At 40.7% G+C, this 26248-nt stretch overlaps 1 protein-coding gene across 1 annotated transcript in view; it reads left to right on the top strand.

Moving 5' to 3' along the window:
- Nucleotides 1-26248, top strand: part of Kif5c (kinesin family member 5C) — a 155098-nt gene that overhangs the window by 64108 nt on the left and 64742 nt on the right. The window contains exons 3-10 of the mRNA XM_048345501.1: nucleotides 242-315; nucleotides 6542-6646; nucleotides 10267-10315; nucleotides 10572-10627; nucleotides 11316-11403; nucleotides 15577-15701; nucleotides 18149-18253; nucleotides 18592-18740. Coding sequence (XP_048201458.1) covers nucleotides 242-315; nucleotides 6542-6646; nucleotides 10267-10315; nucleotides 10572-10627; nucleotides 11316-11403; nucleotides 15577-15701; nucleotides 18149-18253; nucleotides 18592-18740 — 751 coding nt within the window. The remainder of the gene's footprint in view (nucleotides 1-241; nucleotides 316-6541; nucleotides 6647-10266; nucleotides 10316-10571; nucleotides 10628-11315; nucleotides 11404-15576; nucleotides 15702-18148; nucleotides 18254-18591; nucleotides 18741-26248) is intronic.

Here is a 26248-nt window from a genome sequence, read left to right as displayed (position 1 = left end):
ATGTCTCCATATTTATTTGATATTACCTTCTGCCTTCATGAAAACAGTCCATCCGTTTCCACCTATCCTATTTGTGGAGCAGTTCTTATCTCATATTTCACCTTAAAAAGACATGGAGTGGCATATGTCACTTGTGTGAAAAATTAGATGAGTAATTTGGAAACTCTAAATATGCAGCCAAAGCCAGCATAAGATCATAGTAATGAGCTAATTTAATTATATATTTTTTTCTCCCTCAAAGATGTCCTTGAAGGTTATAATGGAACCATTTTTGCATATGGACAGACATCATCAGGAAAAACCCACACCATGGAGGTAAGCTTGTAGTTTTAAAATAGTTGTGAATGATAAACTCTCCAGAGTTCAATATTTTTAAAAAGCCTTTGCTGATCTCTCTGTACAATTGTAGCAATTAATTCTATTAAAAATAATCATTAGTCCTGGTGTTGTAACTCAGTGTTAGGGTACTTACTTAGTACACATCAGGCCCTGGGTTGGATTTTCTGTACCCCATATTTTAACAACTAAATGAAAGTTTATCCTTATGAATGGTAGCCTAACTTAACTGACAGTCCCTGTTGTAAAGGTCATATATCATTGGGAATACCTCTTGGGAGGCAAGATGCTTTAGAATAAATTAAAAACCAACAACACTAAAGTCAAAGGTTTAAGAAAGCTGCTTGTGGACTAAATTCACCCTACAGATGTATTTTTGTTTGACTTGTGCCATAATTTTGAAGAAAAATTTCAGGTAGTTTTTCAAATGGCATGATTTCATACAATTCTAATTTTTTCCATCTTCTTACATTGAAGATCTAGCAATACTGGGTAAATTCACCATCACTACAAAAACAGGATTCCCTTAGAGCAAGGATTTTCATTGCCATGGATTGAACCAGGGCATTATGCATTTTAGAGAAGTACTGTACCACTGAGCCATGCTCCTAGCCCCTTTTATCATTCTACTAACATCTCTTATATGGAATAGCTGTTGTTACTGGGTATGTATTGAAAGGGACCAGTGGGGTAGCCCTATCTACACCACGTATATGGTGCAGGGCTGTTCAGTGGACTTCAATTCACTTTATATACGTGGAGAGTAAATATGGACTTAATCAAGCATCCTTCCTCTAACTTACACATTTGACCCCTGTAGGCATGCAAGTGTGTGACCCCAACTCACACTGTTTGCCATGGAACTCTGTGGCCTCAGATTGTCTTCAAACCAGGCATGTTTTCATGTAGAATTGGGATCCTTTGCTTCCTCTTCTCCTGCTTTTTTAAAAAATTATTATTATTATTTTAAACCAGAGATTCCTGGTAGGCCTTCATGGCTAAATAATTCTTCCAAAGGCTAGGCTTACCTGCCAGGTGCGATGAGGAGGAGAGAATGCTTGTTATAAGAACCTGCATGGAGCAAGTTTGGGGAATTCAGCTTACAAGCAGCAGGGTAAGATGAATCCTTAATTCTTCAAGCTAGAATTTTTTCATTTATGAATCCCTCTTGGGAACAGCACAGTGAAGGCTGCTGCAGAGTAGGTTTAGCTTATGAATCATTCCTATTGAAGAGGAGATTTCAAAGGCTTGAGGCTAAAGTGTTCACGGCTCTGATGTTCTGCACACTGATCTTAAGAGGATGTGAATTTTTTTGTGGCATTTTTTTGTCCATTTTGCTGAAGACAAGTAGTTTCAAGGTCATGAAGGTTAAAGAAGCATGAGATTTCTTTACGCCTCTTCAAACAGGACTGTTGTCCAGTGCACAAGTGACATCAGCCTATATGTGTACTTCACACTGGACAGCAGGAAACTTGGAAAGTGTCTGCCCAGCTGCCTCCCTGCACCACTCCAGACCTCCCTTTCTCTTCACGGGATTACAGGTCCTTGACCTTGTAGACTGGAGAAAAATTGCAGCTACATATTTCCTGAGCCCTACTCACTCTTAGCTGTGGATAGAACCCTGTTTTATGGGTCAGAAAATAAGGAGAGAGACAAAAAGAGAAGGGGGAGGGACAGCAGTGTCATGTATCTCTTTAGAGAGAATCCATCAGCATTTGAGGTTTGGGGGAAATTATCAGACTACATGAAATGCCAAAGAAAATAAAATTCTTAATATTTAAAATCCTCTAAATACTTAAGGAATGCTTATAAAGGGACTTTGTAAGCTTTGGGATTAATTCATTTTTGGGAAATATAATGTAATGGCTGAATGTGAGGAATTTAAAGTGTAAGACACCAAGGGCAAGATTACGGCTTCCCAGGGTAGCTTTTTATCTTAAGGGAAGAATAGCCATGTGTAGGGTGATCAGGAAGAGGATAACGCCCCTTTATTACCAAGGTGGGGGAACATTTTGTTCACTGGAAGCTCTTGAGCCTTTGGACCTCACAGTGTAAAGTCTGCTTTCCTTCCCAGAGCACTCACAGGGAGGGACTTGAAGGGAGCCAGATTGTTTGCTTGTGTCACTTCTAGTTGCCTGCATTTGTCTTATATGCTTCTTTGTCAAGCAATTTTCATGAGTTGTTTTCTTGATTGTGATTTCCAACACATTTATTTTGCATGCTATAGGATGGAGCTGGTATAGATGTGAATCTTTCTTTTGCTACCCAACCCCCATTCTCAACCTTGTCTTCCCTAGGTAATTAGAGGTAAGAGAATAAGAGAAAAGCAAAGGAATTGAAGAGCCCCAAGCTAAAGTCATAAGGACTGTGGGAGTCTTAGAATTCCAGCGCCCTGGAATGCAATTAAAATCAGAAAAGCTGTTCAGGGTCTGTGTCCTTGGAAAGGAAGGTTTTATATGTTACACATTGTGATCTTTCAAAGGCCTTGAGAAAGGGATGAGAACACATTTTAAAGCTGTTTTTCATTTTAATCCTCTTATTTTGGGTATGGCATCCAGTTGTTGTTTTTCCATTATCTGCTATTGAGAGGAGCACCCTGATAAGCCTACATAAAACTGGAAAGATTAGCTTCTCTTGATGGAGCATTTAAGGTGCATTTTTTCATAAAAATACAAATCACCAGAGTGCTGGTGTGAGCTTGGGAGGCGCCATCATGCAAGATCTGTGGACTTATCACCAAAATACTTAGGGTGCTGGGCATAGGCTCCAGCCAGAGAGAGGGACCTGTTCATTTGTTCAATGGGATGTTAGGAAAAGCATCATTTGGTCCTGTGCCTCACTTTGTTTCTCTCTTTTAGCATACTGAAAAGAGATGACTGGAGTCACTTTGTGTTTTTCCTTCTGTTCAGAGGGACACCTGGAGGCCATCTGAATTGCAGTCTTTTCAGCAGCTGAGCCAGGTGCTTGCTGCTTTTGCATTGAAGGCCACCTGCTTTCTCATCTGGAATGCTGGACAAAACTGTCCTGCTTAGGAGGTTGAGGGGACTATTGGCACTGGAACAATAAGAATTTTGTTCAGTGGTCAGTGGTCTGGGTCTTGTTTCTCCTTCTGTACCCGCTTCTGGAAGGTTGTATTTAGATAGGAGAATTTTTGAAGAGAATCTAGCAGTGTGCAGTTGTCAATTGTTGTCTCTCTGGGAATCACAGAGGAAGAAGCAGCTTAGTTCTTTGCTCCTCATTCACACCTCTGATCTTCCAGCCAGAGCTATGCTTGCATTGCTCTCTGAGTCAGCACAGTTTGTTCCTGGATCCTCCTGTGCTTTGCCTCTGCCAGCTCACCTTCTCTGCCCACATCTTCTACCCATCTCCTCATCTTACTCATTTCTCAGAATCTGCTGTCTCCCAAGGAGGCCTTCTCTTGTTACTGCATCTGTAAGGGACCTTTCATTCCCAGGATTTTTATAGCTAAAAACCTTTTTATCATTGTTGATGGCCTGAGATGACTATGCATTATGTGTCTCTATATGTGAGTTTTATCTGCAAGCAGTCAGCATAGAAACAGTAAAGAACTTTTCCTCTCTCTTTCTGTCTGTCTGTCTGTCTGTCTGTCTGTCTGTCTCTCTCTCTCTCTCTCTCTCTCTCTCTCTTTCTCTCACACACACACAAGCACACAGCTGTGGCTCAGTTTCAGCCAGAAATCAATTAGAGGAATCCGTTGAAAGAGAAAGCTTCTAGAGAAACAGGTTTGAGTCAATTATAAATGACTTTTGGATTACCAATCATTCTTCTCTGATGTGGACCACCGAAGAGAAGCTAAAGGATTACCATGAATTATTCAAGAGCTTTGGAGGTTGGGGTACAGAGGTCTTTTGAGTGGAATTCTGAAATGTGACAAGCAGAAGAGCTGTGTTTTCTTTGTAGGTATCATTCCTTACAAAGGTCTTCACAGTCCAGAACATGGCCCACGTCTTGTTTGTTAAATGTTATGAGGACCAGGTGCAGTTTAAGTACTCCTAAGATTTGAGGCTTTCAGTATCAGTTACTTGGTGCAGTTTTCCTAGGATGTAATCTATAGTAATGGCCTGGGGTATAAAGGTATTTTCCATCTCCTCAGGTCCAATTAGCCCCAACAACCACTTGGTGAGCACCTGCCGTGAACTGAATGTTATAGTGCTGACCTTCCTTGAGCCCCTTGTGTGTCACCAAGCACTTTATATACTATTTAACTTAAACTTTGCACTAATTCAATGTAGTAGTACTAGGCCTTGGCCATCCCTGTATTGAGTGTGTATAATAGTTAAACTAAAAAACGAAGAAAACACATCAAATGATTAACTGTTCCTAATAGATGAAGACATTCCAGAATGTTCCCATTTTCCCAGCGTTGCCAGAGGCCAGGAATATTTAAATTCTGTTTTGTTGGTTGCTTTTATTATTATTATTATTATTATTATTATTATTATTTTTGCCAGTCCTGGAGCTTGAACTCAGGGCCTGAGCACTGTCCCTGGCTTCATTTTGCTCAAGGCTCTCTGCCACTTGAGCCCCAGCGCCACTTCTGGCTTTTTCTATATATGTGGTGCTGGGGAATCGAATCCAGGGCTTCATGTATATGAGGCAAGCACTCTTGCCACTAGGCCATATCCCCAGCCTGTTGGCTGCTTTTAATAGAGAGCAAAGTGAAGAGTCAGGTGTGCAGATGAATGACATGGCATGCTAGGGGCTCAGTGATCTGCTGTTAGCATGGGGGTTCAAGTGAGTTCTTGCTAACTTGGAAGTCACTTTCAGAGGGGTCCTGTTTGGTGGAGACCAGGAAGAAAAAGAGAGTTCATCATTGAGAACAGCTGATCTTTTTTAAGGCATTCAGCATATCTGGAACAAGGAGGTGAGTCAAAATTGTTGTGGTTGTTAGACATCCTTGGAAGACTGAAGAGAAAACTCAATTTTTGTGTTGTTCTTTCTGATCCATTGGTTCCTAGAGTTTTATAGCTTCTGAAAGGTCCAGAAAATTCTCTGAGTATATGTTTGCCAAAATCACTGTAAACCTGTAGACTGTGTGCTGTGTATAGATAAGTTGTTTAACTCACATGAGTGAATTGAAGTTCTCATTGGACTGTGCACTTCAAAGATGACTCTACTAAGGGTGCACATTTAGGGCCATACTAGCCATGGCCATAAATACTTTAAGGACCTTTCTACAGGAGTTGCTCACAGGTTCTGTGCCACTGCCTAGGTTCCTTCCCCTTCTCTGTGCTTGGGATTGACTCTAGGGCGTCACATGTGCTATGCAGTTCCATCAAGCTATACCTCCAGCCTCTGTGGTATCTCTTGAAAATCTCCAGTGGTAGCAAACTCATGACCCAAAAAATGATTTTAGTAAGAGTTAAAATAGCAAAAGTACTCATGTGTCTCTCTACCTCTAGGGTAAAATGAATAGAAATAGAAAAAAAACGGAGAAAGAAAAACAGGAGCATATCCTAAAAGTGGACTTAAGTACTAGAAAAAGCCAACAATTATTTGAAGCAATTCAAGCTTGTAATTACAGATTTTAAAAGAAATTGGTGAGATGGGTGTTTTCTTGATTGGTGTGCAAATGATACTGAAGGCATTCTTTTTATTTTTGAGCAATGATATCTTTAATGAAATTAAGTCTGTCACTTCTCTGAGTGATGCCATTCAAGGACTTGAACTTGTAGGTGCTGGTCTGTTATTAAACACTCACACATAAGACCCAGATGGTCTCTTTCTTTTCTCCTCACTCACATCCTGACCCCACATACCTGTATTTGCTGCTCGAAGTGGCAGCAGAAAGCCTCAATACATGACAGAAAACCCTCTGCTGGGCTGAATGAGGAACTCATTAAGTTATTCTGTCACCTTTTGATTTTGGAATGTCAGATAAGTCTCCATAAGCAGCTAGGAGCCTGTGTGTGTGGCTCCCTACTGCATAGAGTTCTATTTATGAAATGTTGGAGGATGGGCCAGGGCTAGTGCCCATTTATAACCCTACCCATGAATCAGTCAGTCCTAGGAACCCTGTTTGCTGCATGAGACCCTGGGAAAATATGATCCATAAATTCAGTTTGTGTATTTGGCGTATTAAATGTGACATTGTTGTCAAAGAAAAAAAGATAGAAGAAACTTAGGGCATGGTCCCTTTTCTCTCTCACATGTTTCCCCACACTCTTGTATTCTCATTCTCTAGGGAAAGCTGCACGACCCTCAACTCATGGGGATCATCCCGAGGATTGCACACGATATCTTTGACCATATTTATTCCATGGATGAGAACCTAGAATTTCACATCAAGGTAGGTACTGCTGATGTGGTTCCAAGTCATGTTCCTCAGTCTTCCTCCTTCTATGTGCTTATAAAAGTTTGGCGTATCTAGTTCAATGACATTCTTCTGCCAAGCAGAGCCTTATTACTTAGTCATGGAGGCAACTCTTAGTTATCTGGTAGTTTTCTTAACCATGGAGCAAATGAAAGCAAAAATTCTCTTTGGGATAGAATCAGCTGGACAGTTGTTTGAATTCTGTCCTATACCTTGTGGATTTCTAGAGACAGGACCTGAATATGCCTCTTGGGGTTAGAGCAGTTCCTAAAAGTGTTGTTTCATAGACCTTCCAACCCCTGGTATTATTAATAGGTGGGGTCCCAGAAAAAAGGGATATATATCCAGATTTGCTGAAAAAATACTTTGTTAAATAAGGTTACATTATCATAGGTTTAAGTATGCAACTGGGTAATGTAACTCTGGCTGGGCACATATTGTACTGTGTTTCTCTGTATCCCTCTTGGGGTATGAAAGGCTAGGTTTTGAAGAAACATTCTGAAAAGTATTGGGGGGGTATCTTCTACATGTCCCTCCACGCCCCCTTTTTGCTTTATATTTTTTTTTATTTATTTTTGTTTTGTTTTAAACCCTAGCCTCTCATTCCGGCTTAAATTTGAATTGGAAAAGAGAACTCCTTCTCTTACAGCTATTACATGATAAAAGTTTGCCTCAAGACTATTTTCACTAGAATTTTTTTGTTTGCTAGTTACTGAAGACCACTTATTTAAGCAAGTAGAGGAAATTTTTACAAGATACATAATCAGGTAGTTGGACTGGATCAAGGCTGTGGAGGGCAGGAATTGAGGCCATGCTTTCCCTTTTTTCTCTTTTTTTCCCCCTAAACTTAAAAAAAAATTGAAATGTAACTCACAGCTTGTACAGTTCATCTTTTAAAAACATACAATTTGATGGTTTTTTTTTAGTATATTGTCCAAATTGTAGTACCATGAAGCTTACCTAATGCCAGAATATTTCATTATTCCCACCCCAAATCTCTATATCCCCTGTAGTTCTGTTCTGCCTTACTGCTTTACTTCTTTCCCTTACTTCAGACCACCTTCCTCTTATTGGGAAGTGGGTAGGGCAGTGTGGTACCTCCTTTTCCACATTCCTGTGAATCCCACATTTCCTTGGGAAGAGACTCATTGGATCTGCCTGAAAGCAGATGTCCTTGCCCTCATTCATGTTATCTAAGACACACATAATGTCTGTTCCTCTATCACTGTGGCCAGTCAGTAGTTAATAGAATGGGTTGGAGGAGAGGCTGTTCTAAAAAGTCTCACAGCTGACCTGATGAGCCAAAAGATTTCTATAAAGGCTTTAGTGTACCAGACCCAGAAGTTTAGAGATAGGAAGTTGAAGTATAAAGACAGATTTAGATAGCCCAAGTTATACATAGATCATAAATTGGACCAACTTGACTTGCAGTGCTTTTTCCATTATAGTAAACATCTTCCCTTCCTTAATTCTGCAATATGGCATTCTTAAATTACATTGAAAGAAGATTAAAACTATTTGCCCAATTATAAATTACATCCAGCAAATCATGTTTCCATGTAGGTGCTTTTATTAGCTAAGCCTGCTTTCCCTTCTTGCTGGAGTCTTTATACCTAAGGTTATAGAAGCTTGTTGCTTTGATGGGATCAAGATTAGGGAGCTTAGTGCTTCTTTAAGGCTGTTTGCATTTAAATACTTTAAGCTACTGCAGGGTTCTTGCATGATAAACCTGGAATAAGATGTTAAACCAATTACTGCCCTGGAAATGGTGTCTTGTGTTAGAATCTTATTAAGATGAAAACAGGCCTAATGTGAAGTGGGGGAAAGAAGAGAAACAATGCTTTTTAAGTTCTAGAGCTAGATTTTGTACTTCAGGTTCCTGTTTTGTATTTGTAATCATGCTGACTAATTTCTTAATAATTACAAGTGGATGAGTCAGCTGCTAACCACTCTATTTTGAACAATACAAATCAAAGAAAGGGGGTTAGCTAAGACAATATTGATACTCTCCTCCTTAAATTTCATCCCACGGAGGTTTTAAACATTATTTCTGAGCATGTTATTGCATATTGGCAAGGTCCATCTATTTTCCCTCTGCCTGGTCTTGTCTCATAAAGTATTTGAAGTAAATTAACAAAAATAAGCATTCCATGAAAAGCAGGGACAATATACATTTTGCCTTTTTCTGAACATCATAGAATATGCCTATATAAACTAAGGTAGCTATGATGTCACTAGGCTACAGGATCTTATGGGACCACCATTGTGTATGTGGCCCATTGTTGACCCAAACATTATTCTACGGCATATGATTATAGTTTGCTTTTTTGTCCATTACAACAGAAGCAAGATTTAAACAAATTGTAGGGTGCTAGTAATTGTTTTTGACTTCATAAAGTCTAAGGGCTTCATGTGCCAGATGAGAAAATTGACGTCTAATATCGTGCTATGTGTACATTTAATACCAAGACTATGTGTTAGTCTAAGTAGTTTTTAAAATATATTTTTTTATTATTTTTAAGTTGTTGTACAAATAGGTTACCATTCAACAAATCAGTTTGTAAGTACAATGGATCTTCACTGATCTCACCCCTTTCTTCATTCTTCCCTGTCTTAGTTTAAATAGTTCGTAGACTATCAGCCAACATAATAATCCCCTGGAGAATTCAGAAGCCAGTTCCTAGATCATATAGTCCTTTGAGATTCTGATCCATTAGGGTTGCAATCGTTTTCAGAACTGTGCAATTTAAGCAAATTCTGTGAGTGATACTTACACAAGTGGTTCTGGGCTACCGTTTGAGAATAATTGTTTAGGGGGCACCCTTTTCCCTCACAGATGAATCTTTTTTTATTAAACCACATTTTGCCCAAATCCTTTCTAGACTCTGAACCTGACCACCTTCATCTCAGTTATCTCCCAGTTACCTTACTGAGCTTTTGTAGTTTCAAATACCCTGTTCTTATCCTCTCCCTGATTCACTGCATGTGAAGGTGTGGGCTGTGCTCTCCTCCAGGCCAAATGAGACGTTTAGTTTCTTGCAATCAAGTGAGGTCTATTAATTTTTATACCAACTAATTTCAGCTACAAGGCTAGTCCCTGAAATTCAATGCCTTGTTTTTGTTTTTTTGTTAACTGTATTTTTTTTGTCTTTTCTTTTTTGGTACTGGGGATTGAACCCAGGACGTTGCACTTGCTAGGCAAGTGCTTTGCCACTGAGCTACATCCCAGCCCGAGGTCTATTAATTTTTGAAGATTACTTGTAGACGGCCTTGTCTCTGGTGGCTGTTACACATAGAAGTTTGTTTAGTGTTTCTTTAAGCTGAAACCTGGAATCCTGTCATAGTACATCTAGCATATGATGTCTTCTGAATGGAGGCCAAGGGAGCCGAGGGTGGCTAGATGTTGATCATAATTAGCAGAGATGTACAGCCAGCTGACCAAGCAGGAAGCTCAGGACTCAGGACCTTCACTTGCTATTCACTTCTATTCTTCTTAGCTATGCATCAGAAGAAAAAGTTTTCCTACATTCTAACAATGATTTTTTTTGAGATAAAGTGTGGAATTTCTATTCTAATTTCAATTTGTCTTTAACCAGGTTTCCTATTTTGAGATCTACTTGGACAAAATAAGGGACTTACTTGATGGTGAGTAACTTGACTGCGTGTCTTTATTTGCTCTGTAACTCAAGTCCAGGAAGGTTAAAGTGAGTTACAGGACTTGATGGAAATTTATAGAGATGCTCTCTTTGCTTCTGGCCATTTGCTCATTCACAGTCATGGCTTACATTTACAAATTGCAAAAAAGAATGAATTGCTTATCTTCTGTAGCCATCTCCCATTCTTCTAACACAGTGTCTTTAACTTTTCTTTTCTTTGCATGTCATCACTATCTTCTCTACAGTTTCTAAGACCAATTTGGCTGTTCATGAAGATAAAAACAGAGTCCCATATGTAAAGGTATGAAGAAGACTTGATTGGCAGTGTGGTTAATTTCTCTCCAGTTACTATTGAAATAAAGATTATATAAAATGCCCAGAATCTGATTAAAAAGAAAATCAACATTTAATTGTTATAATTTAACTTTTATTTATGTAAGTTATTCATACTATTTATATAAGAACCTATCTTTTTTTGTGTGTGCTGAGAATCAATCTCAGGTCTTAGTATATGCTAAGCATATACTCTGTCCTCAAAGCCTCTTTATGTAAGTTATTATGTAAAGAGGTTTTATATTGACTGCAATGGTTTATGCTTTGTAGTTAGAGGACATCTACCATTATGCCTAGAGTTTCAAAGTGTCTATGGATGGCTAAACTGTTAACTAAAGATAGAAAGCAAGCTGCCTTGTCCATTTTTTTCTTCGCATTGATTTTTAAGATCTTTAATATGACTATGCACTCCAAAACCTAGGAAATTCCAGCATTTCTTTTATAATTCATTCCTAGTATGCCCAGGGTTTGCTCAGACTTCTTTTTAATGTAGAATTCAAGCCCTAGGCAAGGGGGAAAAGTAGTTGGGATCAATATTGCATTCTTGCTCTTTATCTGGACCTTTAGAAAGAAATGAGAAAATATTCATCTGCCTCAGAGTCTTGTTGCTTTTCCATTCTTTAATGGCTGACCTGACCTCACTGTGGTTCTTGCAGGGATGCACTGAGAGGTTTGTGTCAAGCCCTGAGGAGGTCATGGATGTGATAGACGAAGGCAAAGCGAACCGACATGTGGCTGTCACAAGTAAGTACAGCAGTGGGGTTTACTTCCTTGAAACTTAAGGTGCAAACATCTCCTGAAGGGGACAAGTTGGTGATAAGGTACAAGTAAAATAATGCCTGGGAAGGTGGCTGGAGGGTGGCAGTCACAACACAGACTCCAGGGTTCATGTACCACTGGGCTGAGCATAGGCTGGCAGCTCTTGGCAAAGGTCATTCAGCTGTGCTCCAAATGATAAGGTCCTGGCAATGCTGGGTGAGAGTTACTGGGTAAGAGTTACGGGGCTCTGATAATAGCTTTAGCCTGAACATTAGGGAAAGCAAACAGCCAATCAAAGAGGTGAGACATTAGCTTCTAAGTTTATTTATTTATTTATTTATTTATTTATTTTATTTTATTTTATTTTTTTTTGGCCAGTCCTGGGCCTTGGACTCAGGGCCTAAGCACTGTCCCTGGCTTCTTCCCGCTCAAGGCTAGCACTCTGCCACTTGAGCCACAGTGCCGCTTCTGGCCATTTTCTGTATATATGGTGCTGGGGAATCGAACCTAGGGCCTCGTGTATCCGAGGCAGGCACTCTTGCCACTAGGCTATATCCCCAGCCCTAAGTTTATTTATTTTAACCATGTTAAAAAAAGTCTTGAACCAGAGTTGTAGCTCAAGAGATAAATTTTCATATTGAGTACCTTTCCTTCTGGACAGTATCACCCCTTTCTTCATTCTTTCCCAATTTTTCCCTTCTTGTCCCTTACCACAAGTTGTATAGTTCATTTTCAACATAGTGTCTACAGAGTACCACTGCTGCATTTGTTCAACCTTTGTTCCTCCATTTCTGTACTCCTCTTTAACCCTCCCCCCAAGGCAGCTAAACGATCAAACGAGAGAGAGAGAGAGAGAGAGAGAGAGAGAGAGGGAGGGAGGGAGGGAGGGAGGGAGGGTGTTTCTGCCTAGCAAGGGAAATACCCTCAGTTCAAATTCTGGTAAATAAGTGCAAAAGGAAATCCAAGCCAATGAGTTTTAAATGTCAGTCTTACACAAGGAATGGGACTTGGTTAGACTTCCACCCTCTGTATAAAAGGAAATGAAAGTCAAGGCAGAGCTGGAGCTTCATAGGAAATAACAGAAGGCTGGGTTATCAATGGGCACATTTCAGTTGGCTCCTTTGCTCCATTGCTCCATTGCTTCTGCCTTGGCACATATGCATGTCTCACTACACATGTGGTATGAGAGCCAGCAGCAGAGGTTCCTTCAAAAAACCGAGGTCATCTGTTTCATATGGAGGGATATAGACAAAGAAGAGGAAATTCTTAAGAAGCTGAAGAAATGAAGGAGTCTTAGCTTGAGGAAGAAAATCAGATGTGGACAGGGTTTGTGGGCCATGCAGCTTCCCTTAACATATTCTAGTGCTGATGTTGAGGAAAAGGGTCCACTTGCTCTGTGTGTGATCTCAGTAGGAGGACCACTGGATGGTTGCAGCTTGAGAGGCAGTTGTTGATCTGACACAAGGAGGTTGCTGCAAGCCTCACAGCTGCCCAATAAAGTCCACTACCAGGGAAGGTAGTGAGTCTACTGCTGTTGTATAGAAGAGTAAAGTAGTTGACTAGTCTAGGTTCTTCAGTTTTCTTTCTGCGGTTCTGATTCTATGATTCAGAACTGTTAAGTCTTTCTACCTCAAGAACCTGCAGCATAGTAATCATAGATACAGGCAACTTCACAGTGTGGGTCAAACTCCTTTTCCTTCTGCTTAAAAGTTACTCACTGCTCTGTTAGTCACAGATGCCTGATCACTCATTTTGGTCCCCTGGTTCAGCACTGCTGGGCTAGAGCTGGGCAGAGTGGCTCACATTTGGAAATCCAGCCACTTGGGAGGCAGAGATAGGATGACTGCAGTTGGTCCGGGCCTGGGCAACAGTGTGTGAGTCTTATCTGAAAAATAACTGAAAGCACAAAGGTATAGGGGTATGGCTCAAGAGGTAGAACACTTTCCCAGGAAGTACTAGGACCTGAGTTCAAATCCTATTACCACCACCACCAACAATAAAAAATAACTTTGTCTAGAACTAGGACATTGTCGTCGTCATCATCATCATCATCATCATCATCATCATCATCATCATCATCATGCCATGTGTTTTATATTCTGGCAGTACTAAAGGCTTGACTTTACAGCCTTGTGCTTAGGCAGGGACTCTAGCACTTGAACTATGCCTGTAGCACTTCTGATTTGGTTATTGTTTTGAGATGGGGGCGTCTCACATTTATACCTGGGTCAGCATGGACTTTGATCCTATATGTGCTTTCCACCTAGCTGGAATGACAGGTGCACACCACTGCATCCAGTTTTTTATTGGTTGAGATGATGTCTTATAAACATTTTCTTCATGGCCAATTTGGTTTTAAACCACCACTTCCCAATGTCTGCCTTGTGAGCAGCTAGAATTACAGATGTGACCTACAGTGCCCAGCCCAATTTTTGTTTTGTGGGGTTTTTGTGCATGTGTAAGTATACAGAACATAAAATTTACTATTTTAGTCATGAGTCCAGCACTTTATTATAAATACAATTATGTTGGGTGTCATCTATCTATTTCCAGAACATTTCTATTTTTGAAATTCTGTATCTGTTAAACACTAATATTTCATTTCCCACCTTTCCAGCTACCATCTACTTTTCTGTCTCAATAAATTTGATATCTCCAGCATCTCATCTGTGTGGAATCCTTCAGTGTTTCTACTTTTGTGAATGGCTTATTTCACATCCCCCCAATGGTGCACAAGAGTTTCAATTTCTGCACATTCATGCCAACACTTATTATTTTCTGTGGGTGTGAGTGTTTATAGAAGCTATCCTAATGATTGGGAGGTGAATTGTTTGTGGTTTTAATTTACATTTCTCTCATTACTAATGACATTGAACATCTTTCCATGTGTTTATTGGCCATTTGCATGTTGAGAAATGTCCAAGTTCTTTATTTACTCACTATTTGAGAGGTTTTATTATTATTGATTTTTCAGTTCTTTATAGATAGCAGACATAAATGCATATCAGATTTATAATTGGCAAAGCTCCCATTTTGTGGGTTGCCTTTTCATTCTATTTGTAGTCTCTTGATGCACAGTTGTTTTTTTTCCTCTTTTGTTGCCTGTGCTTTTGGTGTCATATCTAAAAAAGATTCTACACATATTACAGGTTTAGCTTTTACATTTAGGTTTTTGATCCTTTTGTTTTGTTTTGCTTTGCTTTTTGCTGTGCTAGGGATTGAACCCAGGGCCTTTTGCATGCTAGGCAAGTGCTCTACCACTGAGTTATATCACTAGCACTTTTGAAAATTTTTATTTTGGTATCTGGATTCACTAAGTTGCTTAGGCTGATCGCCACCTTGGGATCTTCCTTCTTCATCTTTCCAACTAGCTAGGATTTACAGGTATACTCAGTTCTTTGATCCTTTTTGAGTTAGTTTTTATATATGGTTTAAGGTGAAGCTCTAATTTCATTTTTATTATTATAAGTTTTTCAAATGAAATCTTCAGGTTTTTTTTTAAAATAAAGTAGGGTGGCTTTGAAAACTGACCACTAGTGTGAGTTGAATGGGGTATTAGCTGAGTCTCGCTGTCTGCTTCTTGGATGAAGGAAGGATTTTTCTAGCACTTTCCTAATGAAGCATATTTAATCAGTGAGAACTTCTGTGGATGGTGAAGCATGTTTAATCTTGAGAATTTAGCATGGGTGTAGATTTGTATGTCTTAATCCTTCCTTAAGAAAGTTTTAATCCTTCTTTAAGAAAGCATCATGATATTCCTGATAAAGCCTGCTTACATTCATAACTAAAATAGACTTCCTCAAGATAAGGTCTGAGGGCTTTAAAGTGGGGCCAGGAGGAAGCTGTGAACTTCCAGGAGAGCCAGGCTGGAGTAGGATATTGAATGGGACTTCAGACACACCTGGAGAATCCATAACCTTAAATGCCGGTTGGTAATTTTAGGTTAATTTCTTTGCTGCTTGAAGACATTTTGTGTCTTTCATCTCCAGCCTTAGTATTATTTTTAAAGAAGAAACAGGGGTTTCTGTAAAATTTGAAATTGGTTCCACTTCAAAGAACTGGAGCTACTGTGCATGGTTGGATTCTATTTTTAAGACTAGAGATTTGCTACAGTGTGTATGTGTTTTCTATAGAACAGTAAACGATTTTCCTTTTCAGACATGAATGAACACAGCTCTAGAAGTCACAGTATCTTCCTGATTAATATTAAACAAGAGAATGTAGAGACTGAAAAAAAACTCAGTGGGAAGCTTTATTTGGTTGACTTGGCTGGAAGTGAAAAGGTAATTGGTTCTTTATTTGTATTATCTATAATTTCCCTGTTATATGCTGTCATGTACAATCGTATAATTTTGTGCCTTTTTACTTCTTCCTGGCTTTAAAGAGCTTTAAAAGTTTCTAATATGTAGCTAAGGTTATTAAATTTAACCTTTGTATTCTTACTCTTTCTCTTCGAGTCCTGAAGTCCCCTATTTGTGTCATAGGTAGGAATTTTGAAGGCTCCCTGAGATTTAACCTAGTTGACCTAATGGCACAAGGTGGATGTTGGTCTGAACTTAGTCTGACAATGGCACTGCACAAATGTGGGTAGTACATAAACGCCTGAGGAAAGAAGGGCTTCATGTGGTATCAGACTTAGGACAGGAAAGGGCTTTGCTGTTGTAACCTGGTGGCCTTCCTCTGGCAGGTTGATTTTGCTGATGGAAGACATGGGGCCCAGGGCTCTCCCTATGTTCCCTGCTTCTCTCCAATAGTGTGCTCAGACCGAAAGTGTTTCATGCTCATAGCTTCAGTTCCTCCAGGCCTGTGGTCAGGCTTTCAGCCATATGCTTTGACTGTTCTCTGGATTTTTAGGACCCTCCTTTGTCATCTGTCCTCTGTCCTGTGCCCTGCCAGACACTGAGCTGGGTGGACCACACTGAACACCAAATAGGCTTCCAGGAATATCCAGTGGCCCCGTAGCAGTATCCCTCCAAATCATCACTGCAGGCTTCTGCAGCCACAGCCCAGCTGGCCACAGACAACATCACAGAGCCAGCCCCTGTGCACAATGCCCTTTCCTGCTGTCATCACTGACATCAGCTGGCTGTCCCTGTCAGGACAGGGCTTAGGGATGTTAGTCTCCCTTTACTGTGCAGTTGAACCCCACTCACAGCACAGCACCGTACTTGAAGTTATGGCCACTAATATCTGTGTAAGTAATGGTTACCTGTATTGTCCTCTTATTTGCATTTGCCATAAACAGAAAATCATCAGCTGTGCCTGGCTAGGAACTTAAATTTTTACTGTGTGCGCTGGTTAGTTTAAATAGACATGAGGCTGGAAGGCAGGGCTGGAAGTAGCATAGAGGCACTGCTTAGTTCCAGACTGACCATTAACTGTGGTGGCATATAAGCGTCTATCCAAAATGACTTGCTCAGAGATGGGTATTTAGGGCTGGAATGTACCTGAGAATTGCCTATTACCAGAGATCAGAGTGGAAGATGTATAGTGTCAAGGCTTATTGCTAATGGCCCCAAGAAGTGTTTTTAAACTGTGTTCTTCTTGTGGCTCCTTTTGCATACATTTGTTTTCCTTTGTCCTGGATGTGTCCATGTAAGTGTGTCAGTGTGACCTGGTAGAACAGAACTCTGGGCTTTGGTTCCCATCTCCTTTCAATGGCTTCTTCTAGTCTGTCCATATGACATGTTTAGAGCTCACTCCTTTATGTGTTAAAAGGAAGGTGAAGATACTCCCTGCCTTGTATATTTCATGGATGTAGTATACTGAAACATGAAAGCATCTTTAAAACTTCAGTGTGAATAGACCATTACGATTTGTGACCCGTAAGATACCTTATGCCTTTGTCTGTAAGCAGGGTGTCGGCACGTGCAATTCTAAGAGATAAGATCAGTCCTATTTGAAGAAACTTCAAGCCCTCAGCTAACGTTATGAATTCTCCTATGGGTAATGGAAATCATCTTTGTGTAGTCCGAAATTACTCCTCTTCCCATTCTTTCGAGAGCAGCAGCTCACAGTACTGCGCTTGTCCTGGAAGCAGAGACATAAATTGTATTTAGTCCCTCTAGCTCTCCCACCCTTCTTGTCTACTGCCTTTCTACCCAGAGAAAAATGTCATAGATATGAAATTACCAGTAATAATAGCAGAAGAGCCACCCTGTGTGGCCCTTCTGGCTGCTGAAGGAAAGACAATTTTATAATGGAAGATATGGTGTTTTGATCTTCTACCTCTATGAGATTTTTGTTTTTTTCCTCTCTCTTTTAATGGAATAGGCAGGGAAGGAATAGTCTGCACAGCCATCCCAGCACCTGCGCACTTTTGCCTGAATTTGGAGCTTTGATTTTGTATTTCTTCCCTCAGCCCATTCATGGGGGCTAGGGAGAGCATTTTCTTTCAATGCGTCTCCATGACTCCTCTGACAGGAGGTAGTGGCTGACTCTCCCCGGGCCCAGCTTACCTCTGGTGACAACATTTCTGGAGCCTGGTTTCCCTGGATGGATGGCGTGTCCCCCAGGAAAACATCTGCAGCTCTCCCACTTGATGCAGCCATTCCACTAAAACCTAATCGAGAGGAAAATGACAGCCAGAGAGACCAAATCCCCAGCCTTGAGCTCCAGGGACCATTTGATCAATGTGATTCTTACTTTTGTTTTTCCTGCATTCCAGGAGGATCTCCCCTTTGCTCTCACGGTGCCATACTCTGACACAATTTTTTCTTCTCTCCTGCAGGTCAGCAAGACTGGTGCTGAGGGAGCTGTTCTTGACGAAGCTAAAAATATCAATAAGTCTTTGTCTGCTCTCGGAAATGTGATCTCTGCCTTGGCAGAAGGGACAGTAAGTGATCCTGGTGCTTTCTATTTAATAACACCTTGAGAAGCTGCCTTTGAGGTTTGCATTTTCCTCTGTCACACACATCTGAGATTCATTTGTTTTCCTGTTTGGAGGAAATTCCAGCTGTGTGAAATTCTAGCTGTGGATTATTGCTAGACAAGCCAGTCCATTAGAAAGTGTCAGGCTAATTTCCAATAAACCAGGGCTCATAGTGGACATTCTAAACTCTGGCAAAGCCCAAAGACCTAACACTGATTCCTAATTGGCTTCTTTCTAAGCTCAGCGTCTCCATTTCTGACCTTCCTGTTTGCTAACCCTCTACTTGTTCTTCACCTAACTAGAAAACTCATGTGCCATACCGGGACAGCAAGATGACTAGGATTCTCCAAGACTCCCTAGGTGGGAACTGTAGAACCACCATTGTCATTTGCTGTTCTCCTTCTGTCTTCAATGAGGCTGAAACGAAGTCCACGCTGATGTTTGGACAGAGGTGGGTGTGGCCTCTCAGGACACGTGTGCTAAGCTGAGTCTTAGGTCTTAGGCATGAGTTATGTGGGGCAAATGTCAGAGGGCAGTAAAGTGAGAGGTTCTGTATCCAGCAGGTGATTGCCAACTTGAAGTATCACTCATTGAGGCCAGAAGATAATTGTGTTTTTAAATAAGGGGCAGGAATATGCCAGACAAATGTAAAAATATTTAATAAAGTCAGCAAAACATCCAGATGTATAGATACATCTGTTGAGAACAGTGCAGTGTTACCTTTGCTCTTCATGGAATATACGTTAATTTTGGGTTCATCTGACTCCAAGTGTATAAGTCTCACCTTTTACTTCACTACTTGGGATCCTTTACGAAGTTGCTTGTCAAATAACCAGACAATGCTGAGTAGTGGTATAAATAGAAAAGGGAAGAAAAGGAATCCATCTCAACCCTGAGGCAAGAGGTACCAATTTTATGTGGGGAAAGAAGTAGATGGCCATCACCATCTCTCCTTCCAGAATGCCAAGTGAGACGTCCAAGGCCTCGGTAAGCACTCATGGGCAGCAGTGGAGCCACTCAGTAATCCTAAGGCAGCATTCATGTGTGGGGGTTGCTTTTTACCTTCCTTTCCTGTCTTGCCATTTCTTTTATTTATTTATTTTTTGGCTAGTCCTGGGGCTTGGACTCAGGGCCTGAGCACTGTCCCTGGCTTCTTTTTTCTCAAGGCTAGCACTCTGCCACTTGAGACACAGCACCACTTCTGACCACTTTCTGTATATGTGGTGCTGGGGAATTGAACCCAGGGCCTCATGTCTACGAGGCAAGCACTCTTGCCACTAGGCCATATCCCCAGCCCCTGTCTTGCCATTTCTTGTTGTCCAAGGCTGACCTTGAGTCTTTTTTTCTCAGTTCTGATGACCAGGCCCCCTTTCTCAGCCACAGGTTCTTCAGGGCTAGTTTCCAGAGCATTTCAGCCATGGGTTCTTCAGCCCTGGTTCCCTGAGTACTGGGGCGCTGAGGATTGAGATGATTGTGATAAGCATCTTTGGAGTTTTGGACAGGAAGATGTGGATTCTCCAACCATTATTCCATTCAATTCTGAATAATATACAGGCTGTAGTATAGGCTGTCTGTTCGCTGTGGGTCGTAGCTGCCTCATTTGCATATGCTGTTCCCTGTGCACCCCTGTCTTCTTCCTTGGAGTGTCTATTGTGTGATTATGCCTGAGAAAGGAAAATTATATGGCTGGTTTAAACTGCATTAAGCTCTAGTCATTTTCAGAACTCTCAACAGAACATAGAATGACACGGCCATGGCACCCGTGGGATGTCTAAACAAATAACAGTTACATTGAAGAACTAATATATCTTTTAAGCTGAATTTAGGTCCTTTACTGCTATCCCAGTGACTTTGATTCAACAAGTGCTGCGGTTACTGGAATTGCAGTAGGCAGCACCTAGTTTCCTCAAGTGCCCCAGGATACTTACAGTCACCATCTGCTTTTGGGAAACACAGAATGCATTCTGCTCCCACTACCCTTTCCTTCCCAGTGTCTTCACCTTGAGCTTTCACAGCTTCCTGTGAAGGTATTTGACCAAGCCAAACTAATTGCTTTTATATAGGAAATACCTCTTTAAGACAATACTTCATTTCAGGGCACTCTGGGGGCACTGGATTATCTGATTTAAGATTGCTGTTGTAATAAGTCCAAGTGATTATTTTCTCTCTTCTGGTCTTAGACTAGCATAAGCCTTAGCATCATCAACATTTTTTTAAAGCACCAAATATGTGTTAGACTTGTCACTCCTTCCAGCAATCACCTCTTAGGTAGACATGATTTTCCCTTTGCAACAGAGGATAAAATTGAGGCTGAGGCTCCACACCATTAGATAGCTGGAGACCACAGAAATTGCTGTACATGTAAGCTGTAAGTACTGAGTTTTGGAAGATCATGGTAGTGGATGAGACTAGACTAAATAAGGAACAACATTGTAATGTAAGGGATAGGATGGAATGAAGTCAAATTAGGAATACATTTCTAGGGTGAATAAGTAAAGATATACCGCTTACAATTTAGGGTAATGTCAAATATGTTTCCAGATGAAGTAGGTTGGTTTAATTTTTTCGGAGTTATCTTGATTAGGAATGCCATGATTGTAGGGAGTGACTTTGTCACTGGCATTGCTTTTCCACTGATGTTTTACTAAGACTAGTTTACAGAGGTCTCAGTAGATAATGATTCATGATGATGAGGAGGACCTGAAGCTTGTTGTGTGGATTTTTGGATGAGCTGACACCCTTATGGCCAGGAATGAGTTGGAATTGCTGTGCTAATGTATAATTAGAAATATGTGAGTCTGTGCCCTCTTCTGTCCCCAAGTTAGCTAGTTGATTCTTTAAGGGCACTGAACTTTTCTGTGGGGCTTATACCTGCTTGATTGTTAAATGTACTCATTGAACTCAACTATACAACAGACATGGGTCTGAACATTGAATTAGACATGGTGACCAATAACTAATGAGATTAAGCACTTTGAACTCAGAAAAGCTGCTGGGCACATCTTGAATTCAGTGTAACAAGGGTTCATTATGTTCTGGTTGCGTGGTGGCCAAACCTTAGGGCAGTAGAAGGGGCTCCGTTATCCCTTTATGGTTCTCTTAAGAACATGAGGCAAGTCTGTGTTTGCTGCTGGGCTGAGGATTGATGCTCTGAAGAAAACAATAGTGTGCTTTGAAGCAGCAGAAACATGACAGGAGCACTGGCAGCTTGCATCAGGGTATGCAATTTAAAGGGAAATTTTGCCTTGTCTGGATCTTGGTTTCAATGAAGAATACTGCCTCTCTTGTTCAATCAGACTTGTTCCTTTTGTCCTCTGAGTGCCTAGCACAGTGCTAATGAACAGGTAAAAGGCACCATTTCTCCCTCTGAGAACTTTGAGTTGAACTGGTCAAGAGTCACAAAGCCAGATTCAGAGCACTTGTTTTTGTTTTTGGCCAGTCCTGGGCCTTGGACTCAGGGCCTGAGCACTGTCCCTGGCTTCTTCCCGCTCAAGGCTAGCACTCTGCCACCTGAGCCACAGCGCCCTTTCTGGCCGTTTTCCATATATGTGGTGCTGGGGAATCGAACCCAGAGCTTCATGTATAGGAGGCAAGCACTCTTGCCACTAGGCCACATTCCCAGCCCTCAGAGCACTTTCATTGATTTTTTTTCCTTCTGGCCTCCAGTGTTTTATTCTTTAATCTTTAATTACTCTCCCAAAGATGTTTTATAGCACTACTTGGAAAACATGTAATTTTTGAGATGTGAACTCAAATCATCTAGTTATCTTGGAAGCCTAGTTAATGTTCCTTGATTTGGGGTGTTGAAGGGAAGGAAGCCCTGAGGGGATAGTCCAATCAGGGCACCCAAAGGCCTGACTCAGCCACTGTTTAGCACCATGAGTTATGATTGATCGAGATGAATAATGTCTTATTTGTATGTTATGTGTGGCAAAAGAATCGACAATTTAGGGAAAGTAATATTCTTCCTCCTTTTCCTGATATACACCATTAAAAAAAATCACACTATCGTTTTAATTGTGCCACCTGCCATTTTAGTAGCAGTGGGATGAGACCAAGCCTGCATAGTACATATGCAGCATGCATAGCACAAGAGCATCACCTGCTGAAGCGGAGGGAGAGTTTTATTTAGCCAAGGTATGCATTTGCCCACACTTCTTATCCAAAACCAAAACAGGCTGTGATCACCGGTTTGAAGGCCCGTTGCTGGAACACCAGTAGAGTTAATTTTTAACTCTTGGAGGAAAAAATACTGCGTCTGACAAGATTAACTAGAGGCCGATTCCTTACTCGGGCCATTAAAGTTTGAATTTCTCCTCCCCAACCTCCTCCTTATATGCAGGGAATCCTCTCTAGACACAGAGAAGGTGCTTTGGAGCAGCTGTATTTCCTGAAGAAAGTTTAGGTGCCATGAAGAATTGGGCCTCAAGCAGATTGGAAGATGTGCTGTTAGTTTTATGTGTCACTTGGCTGGGATGTGGTACCGAGGTGTTTCATCAAACACCAATCTAGCATTTGTTATTTGTAGATGTGGTTAATGTCCACAGTCTTTGGTGAAAGATTTTAAGACCTTTGGGGGAAACTTTGAATGCCTGAAATCTCTGGAGAGATCTTTAAAGATTTTGTGGTCTACAATCTTTGAGGGAAGTAGATGACTCAGGATAGTGAGGGTGAGCATGGTTCTCATCCAGCCTACTGAAGGCCTCAAGAGCAAAGCCTGCCATTTCCCAGACAGGAAATTCTATCTCAGGACTGGACTATCAACTCCACCTAGAGTTTCCAGCCTGCTGTCCTACCCTGTCACTTTTAGGTTTGACAGTCCTATAATTATATGGGCCAGTTTCTTTAAATAAACAATAAGTAGAAGATGTATTGCATATATATATATATATACACACTCACATATACATACTAGGAGCTTGTCTCTCTATATAGATAATAGTAGATAGGTAGATAGGTAGGTAGGTAGGTAGGTAGATAGATAGATAGATAGATAGATAGATGAATACATGTGTTCTCGCCTTACTCTCTCCTCTATTGGCTTTGTATCGCTGGAATATTTGTCTGATAAGAGATGCTAGACCACCTCCTTCTGCCCTCCACAGAGAGAGACTCTCAATCATATGATCTCGGTCACACAAGCACCATTTGTGGTATAGAGTCACACAGTTTACATTTGTTCATGCATTGATAGTGTAAGATTGTTTATGGCTCATCAACCAAATTATGAATATTTTCCTGATTACCTGGAGAGTCAAGGAAGATGCAGAAATAAGAGCTATGAAGGCATCTTCCTTTCTCAATGTATGTAGAAGAAATTGCAGTGATAGACTCTGTGTGAGTGAGTGTGTGTGTGTATGTATGTGTGTGTGTGTGATATAGAGCTATGTTCAGTAAATACAAGTAGAGGAGATATAATTGAGGAAATTGATGAAAGTAGGATTTATCCGGAGGCAGAGTGGTCTGAGTTAGTGGCTGTAGTGCAAATTCCGAGGATGCCTTCAGAGATCATCATTTGTGAGAGCTCAGGCTCGGAGGTAGAAATGAACACCTTCAATCCAATGAGAGGCCTGGGTATATGCCTGTCAGAATGTAAACTGCAGATTTGGAGATGCAGGGACTAAGGGCACTGGGAAGGCAGCAATGCTTGAGAGGAGGAGGTAGATCTTTGTTTTTCTCAGTGGAATATGCATAACAGAATTGTTTCTTTATGTAACCATCTCAGTATTGGCACTAGGTGAAAGATGGATTTTGGCCTCTGTTCTTTGCTGCCCCTTGTCCACCTTTCCCTAGGCAACATTCATTAGCCTTGAGGTCTAAAACCTTGGCCTAGATTCTTCCCTGAAGGGAGAAGAGATTTTATACTTGGGCAAACCCAGATCATATGTTACTAAAGTGGTTCTTGATGGATGCTCTGCAGCAAGCCAAAAGAAAGAAAAGTTGAAAAATTGATACCTTGATAATGGTTCCCACACAAGGGTGTCAGTTTTGCCAGGCAAATCTTACCGTTAGGGTAGAAATTTGATTGCATTAAGGTTCTTCCCTAAGTGGCCTTTGGCTAGGATTTTGTTCATGCTTACTATGGCTCTAATTTGTGGAATAGGCATGTTTGTATGCACATTTGGGGCTTTGGTTGAAACCTAAGAATTTTTAAAAATGAAGACTCAAGACCTTTCCATGCTCCTTTGTGAATAATTAGGTTACTTTGTATTAATCAGATGATCTCCTAGCCATTTTAAGAGGTGGCTGAATAAGGTTCCAGGGGATCATTGGCTTATTTTCCCCTATGTCAGACATATAATGCTACGTATCACCCATTGACCTCATGCCATCTAGTGTATAGGCACACTGAAGTTTGTAAAAGGATGAAATTGCCTGATGGTGTATTTTCTCAGGATGTGTATGTTTTTAAGCAACGCATGACTACGCAGTCATGTACCTATAACAGGGAAAAATGATTAAATCTCCCTTAAGTGGACTTCTTAATTTCTGCTATCTTGTTAAGTTTATGTTTTCTTGTGAGTTGTCTGAAATTCCTTTGGAAACCAGGCTGAGCACACCTGTGGGTTGTGCACAGACTTGAGGATCTGTGTGGATTCGCTGTGTTTGAGTATTTTGATATAACACTGTTAAGTGTGATTACAGGCTGTAAGTATATGGGAAGTACCAAAATAAAAGTTGGGAAGAAAAAGCCTTTCCTCCCTCTCTTAAAAAAATAAAATCAATTAATTTTTAATGTAAAGGTAATGTACAGAAGGGTTACAGTTACATAAGTCAGGTAATGAGTACATTTCTTTTTTTCTTTAATTTTATTGTCTAGGTAATGTACAGAGGGATTACAGTTACATGCATAATGTAGTGCACATTTCTTTTTGATTTCACCTCTTCCCTCCTTTTCTTTCAATTTTTCCCTTCAGACTTCTTTCCCCCACAAGTTGTGTAGTTAATTTTCAACACAGAGTCTAGTGTGATGTAAAGTATACAAGGTAAAAAGCACATTGAGGGCTGGGAATATGGCCTATTGGCAAAAGCGCTTGTCTCGTATACATGAAGCCCTGGGTTCGATTCCCCAGCACCACATACATCGAAAATGGCCAGAAGTGGTGCTGTGGCTCAAGTGGCAGAGTGCTAGCCTTCAGCAAAAAGAAGCCAGGGACAGTGCTCAGGCCCTGAGTCCAAGGTCCAGGACTGGCAAAACACACACACACACCAAAAAAAAACCACATTGAAGCAGGAAGCCTACACTAAAGGCAGGGAGCTGAAAATTCACCAAGGAGGAAGGTGGTTTTGTATATTTTTAAAATATATTTTCTTTTTCATTACTATGTATATTAATTGTATAATTGTAAAAAAGAATAGATTTTGTTAGGACATGTTCATAATGAATGCACTTTGGTTACATTTATTTCCTTACTATAATTTTTAAAAATTTATTTAAGTAGCTGTACAAAGGAGTTGCCATTTAACAAAGCAGTTTATTAACACAATTCATCTTGATCAATGTCATCCCTTTCAATATTCTCACCTGTCCTTCCCCTACCACTCACTCACTTTTCTTAATTTTGTTTGATAAATAGTGAATTTTTGACTGCATTCTCCCCCCTTCTCTTCATTCATTTACCTTCTCTTCTTTTTTTTTTTTTCCTTGGCCAGTCCTGGGCCTTGGACTCAGGGCCTGAGCACTGTCCCTGGCTTCTTCCCGCTCAAGGCTATCACTCTGCTACCTGAGCCACAGCGCCCCTTCTGGCCGTTTTTCCATATATGTGGTGCTGGGGAATCGAACCGAGAGCTTCATGTGTAGGAGGCAAGCACTCTTGCCACTAGGCCATATTCCCAGCCCTTACCCTCTCTTCTTAATGCCATCTCACTCCTTTCAAGTACCTGCTTCCTGGTGTTTATTCTGTTGAAATTTGATCTTTCCTTTCTCAGGAATTATACTGCTTTCTCACTCAAATCTAA

This window comes from Perognathus longimembris, chromosome 4 (genome assembly GCF_023159225.1).
Source record: "Perognathus longimembris pacificus isolate PPM17 chromosome 4, ASM2315922v1, whole genome shotgun sequence".
Lineage (NCBI taxonomy): Eukaryota > Metazoa > Chordata > Mammalia > Rodentia > Heteromyidae > Perognathus > Perognathus longimembris.
Note: the sequence above shows the minus strand (reverse complement) of the source record. Positions and strands in the feature narration are given on the sequence as shown.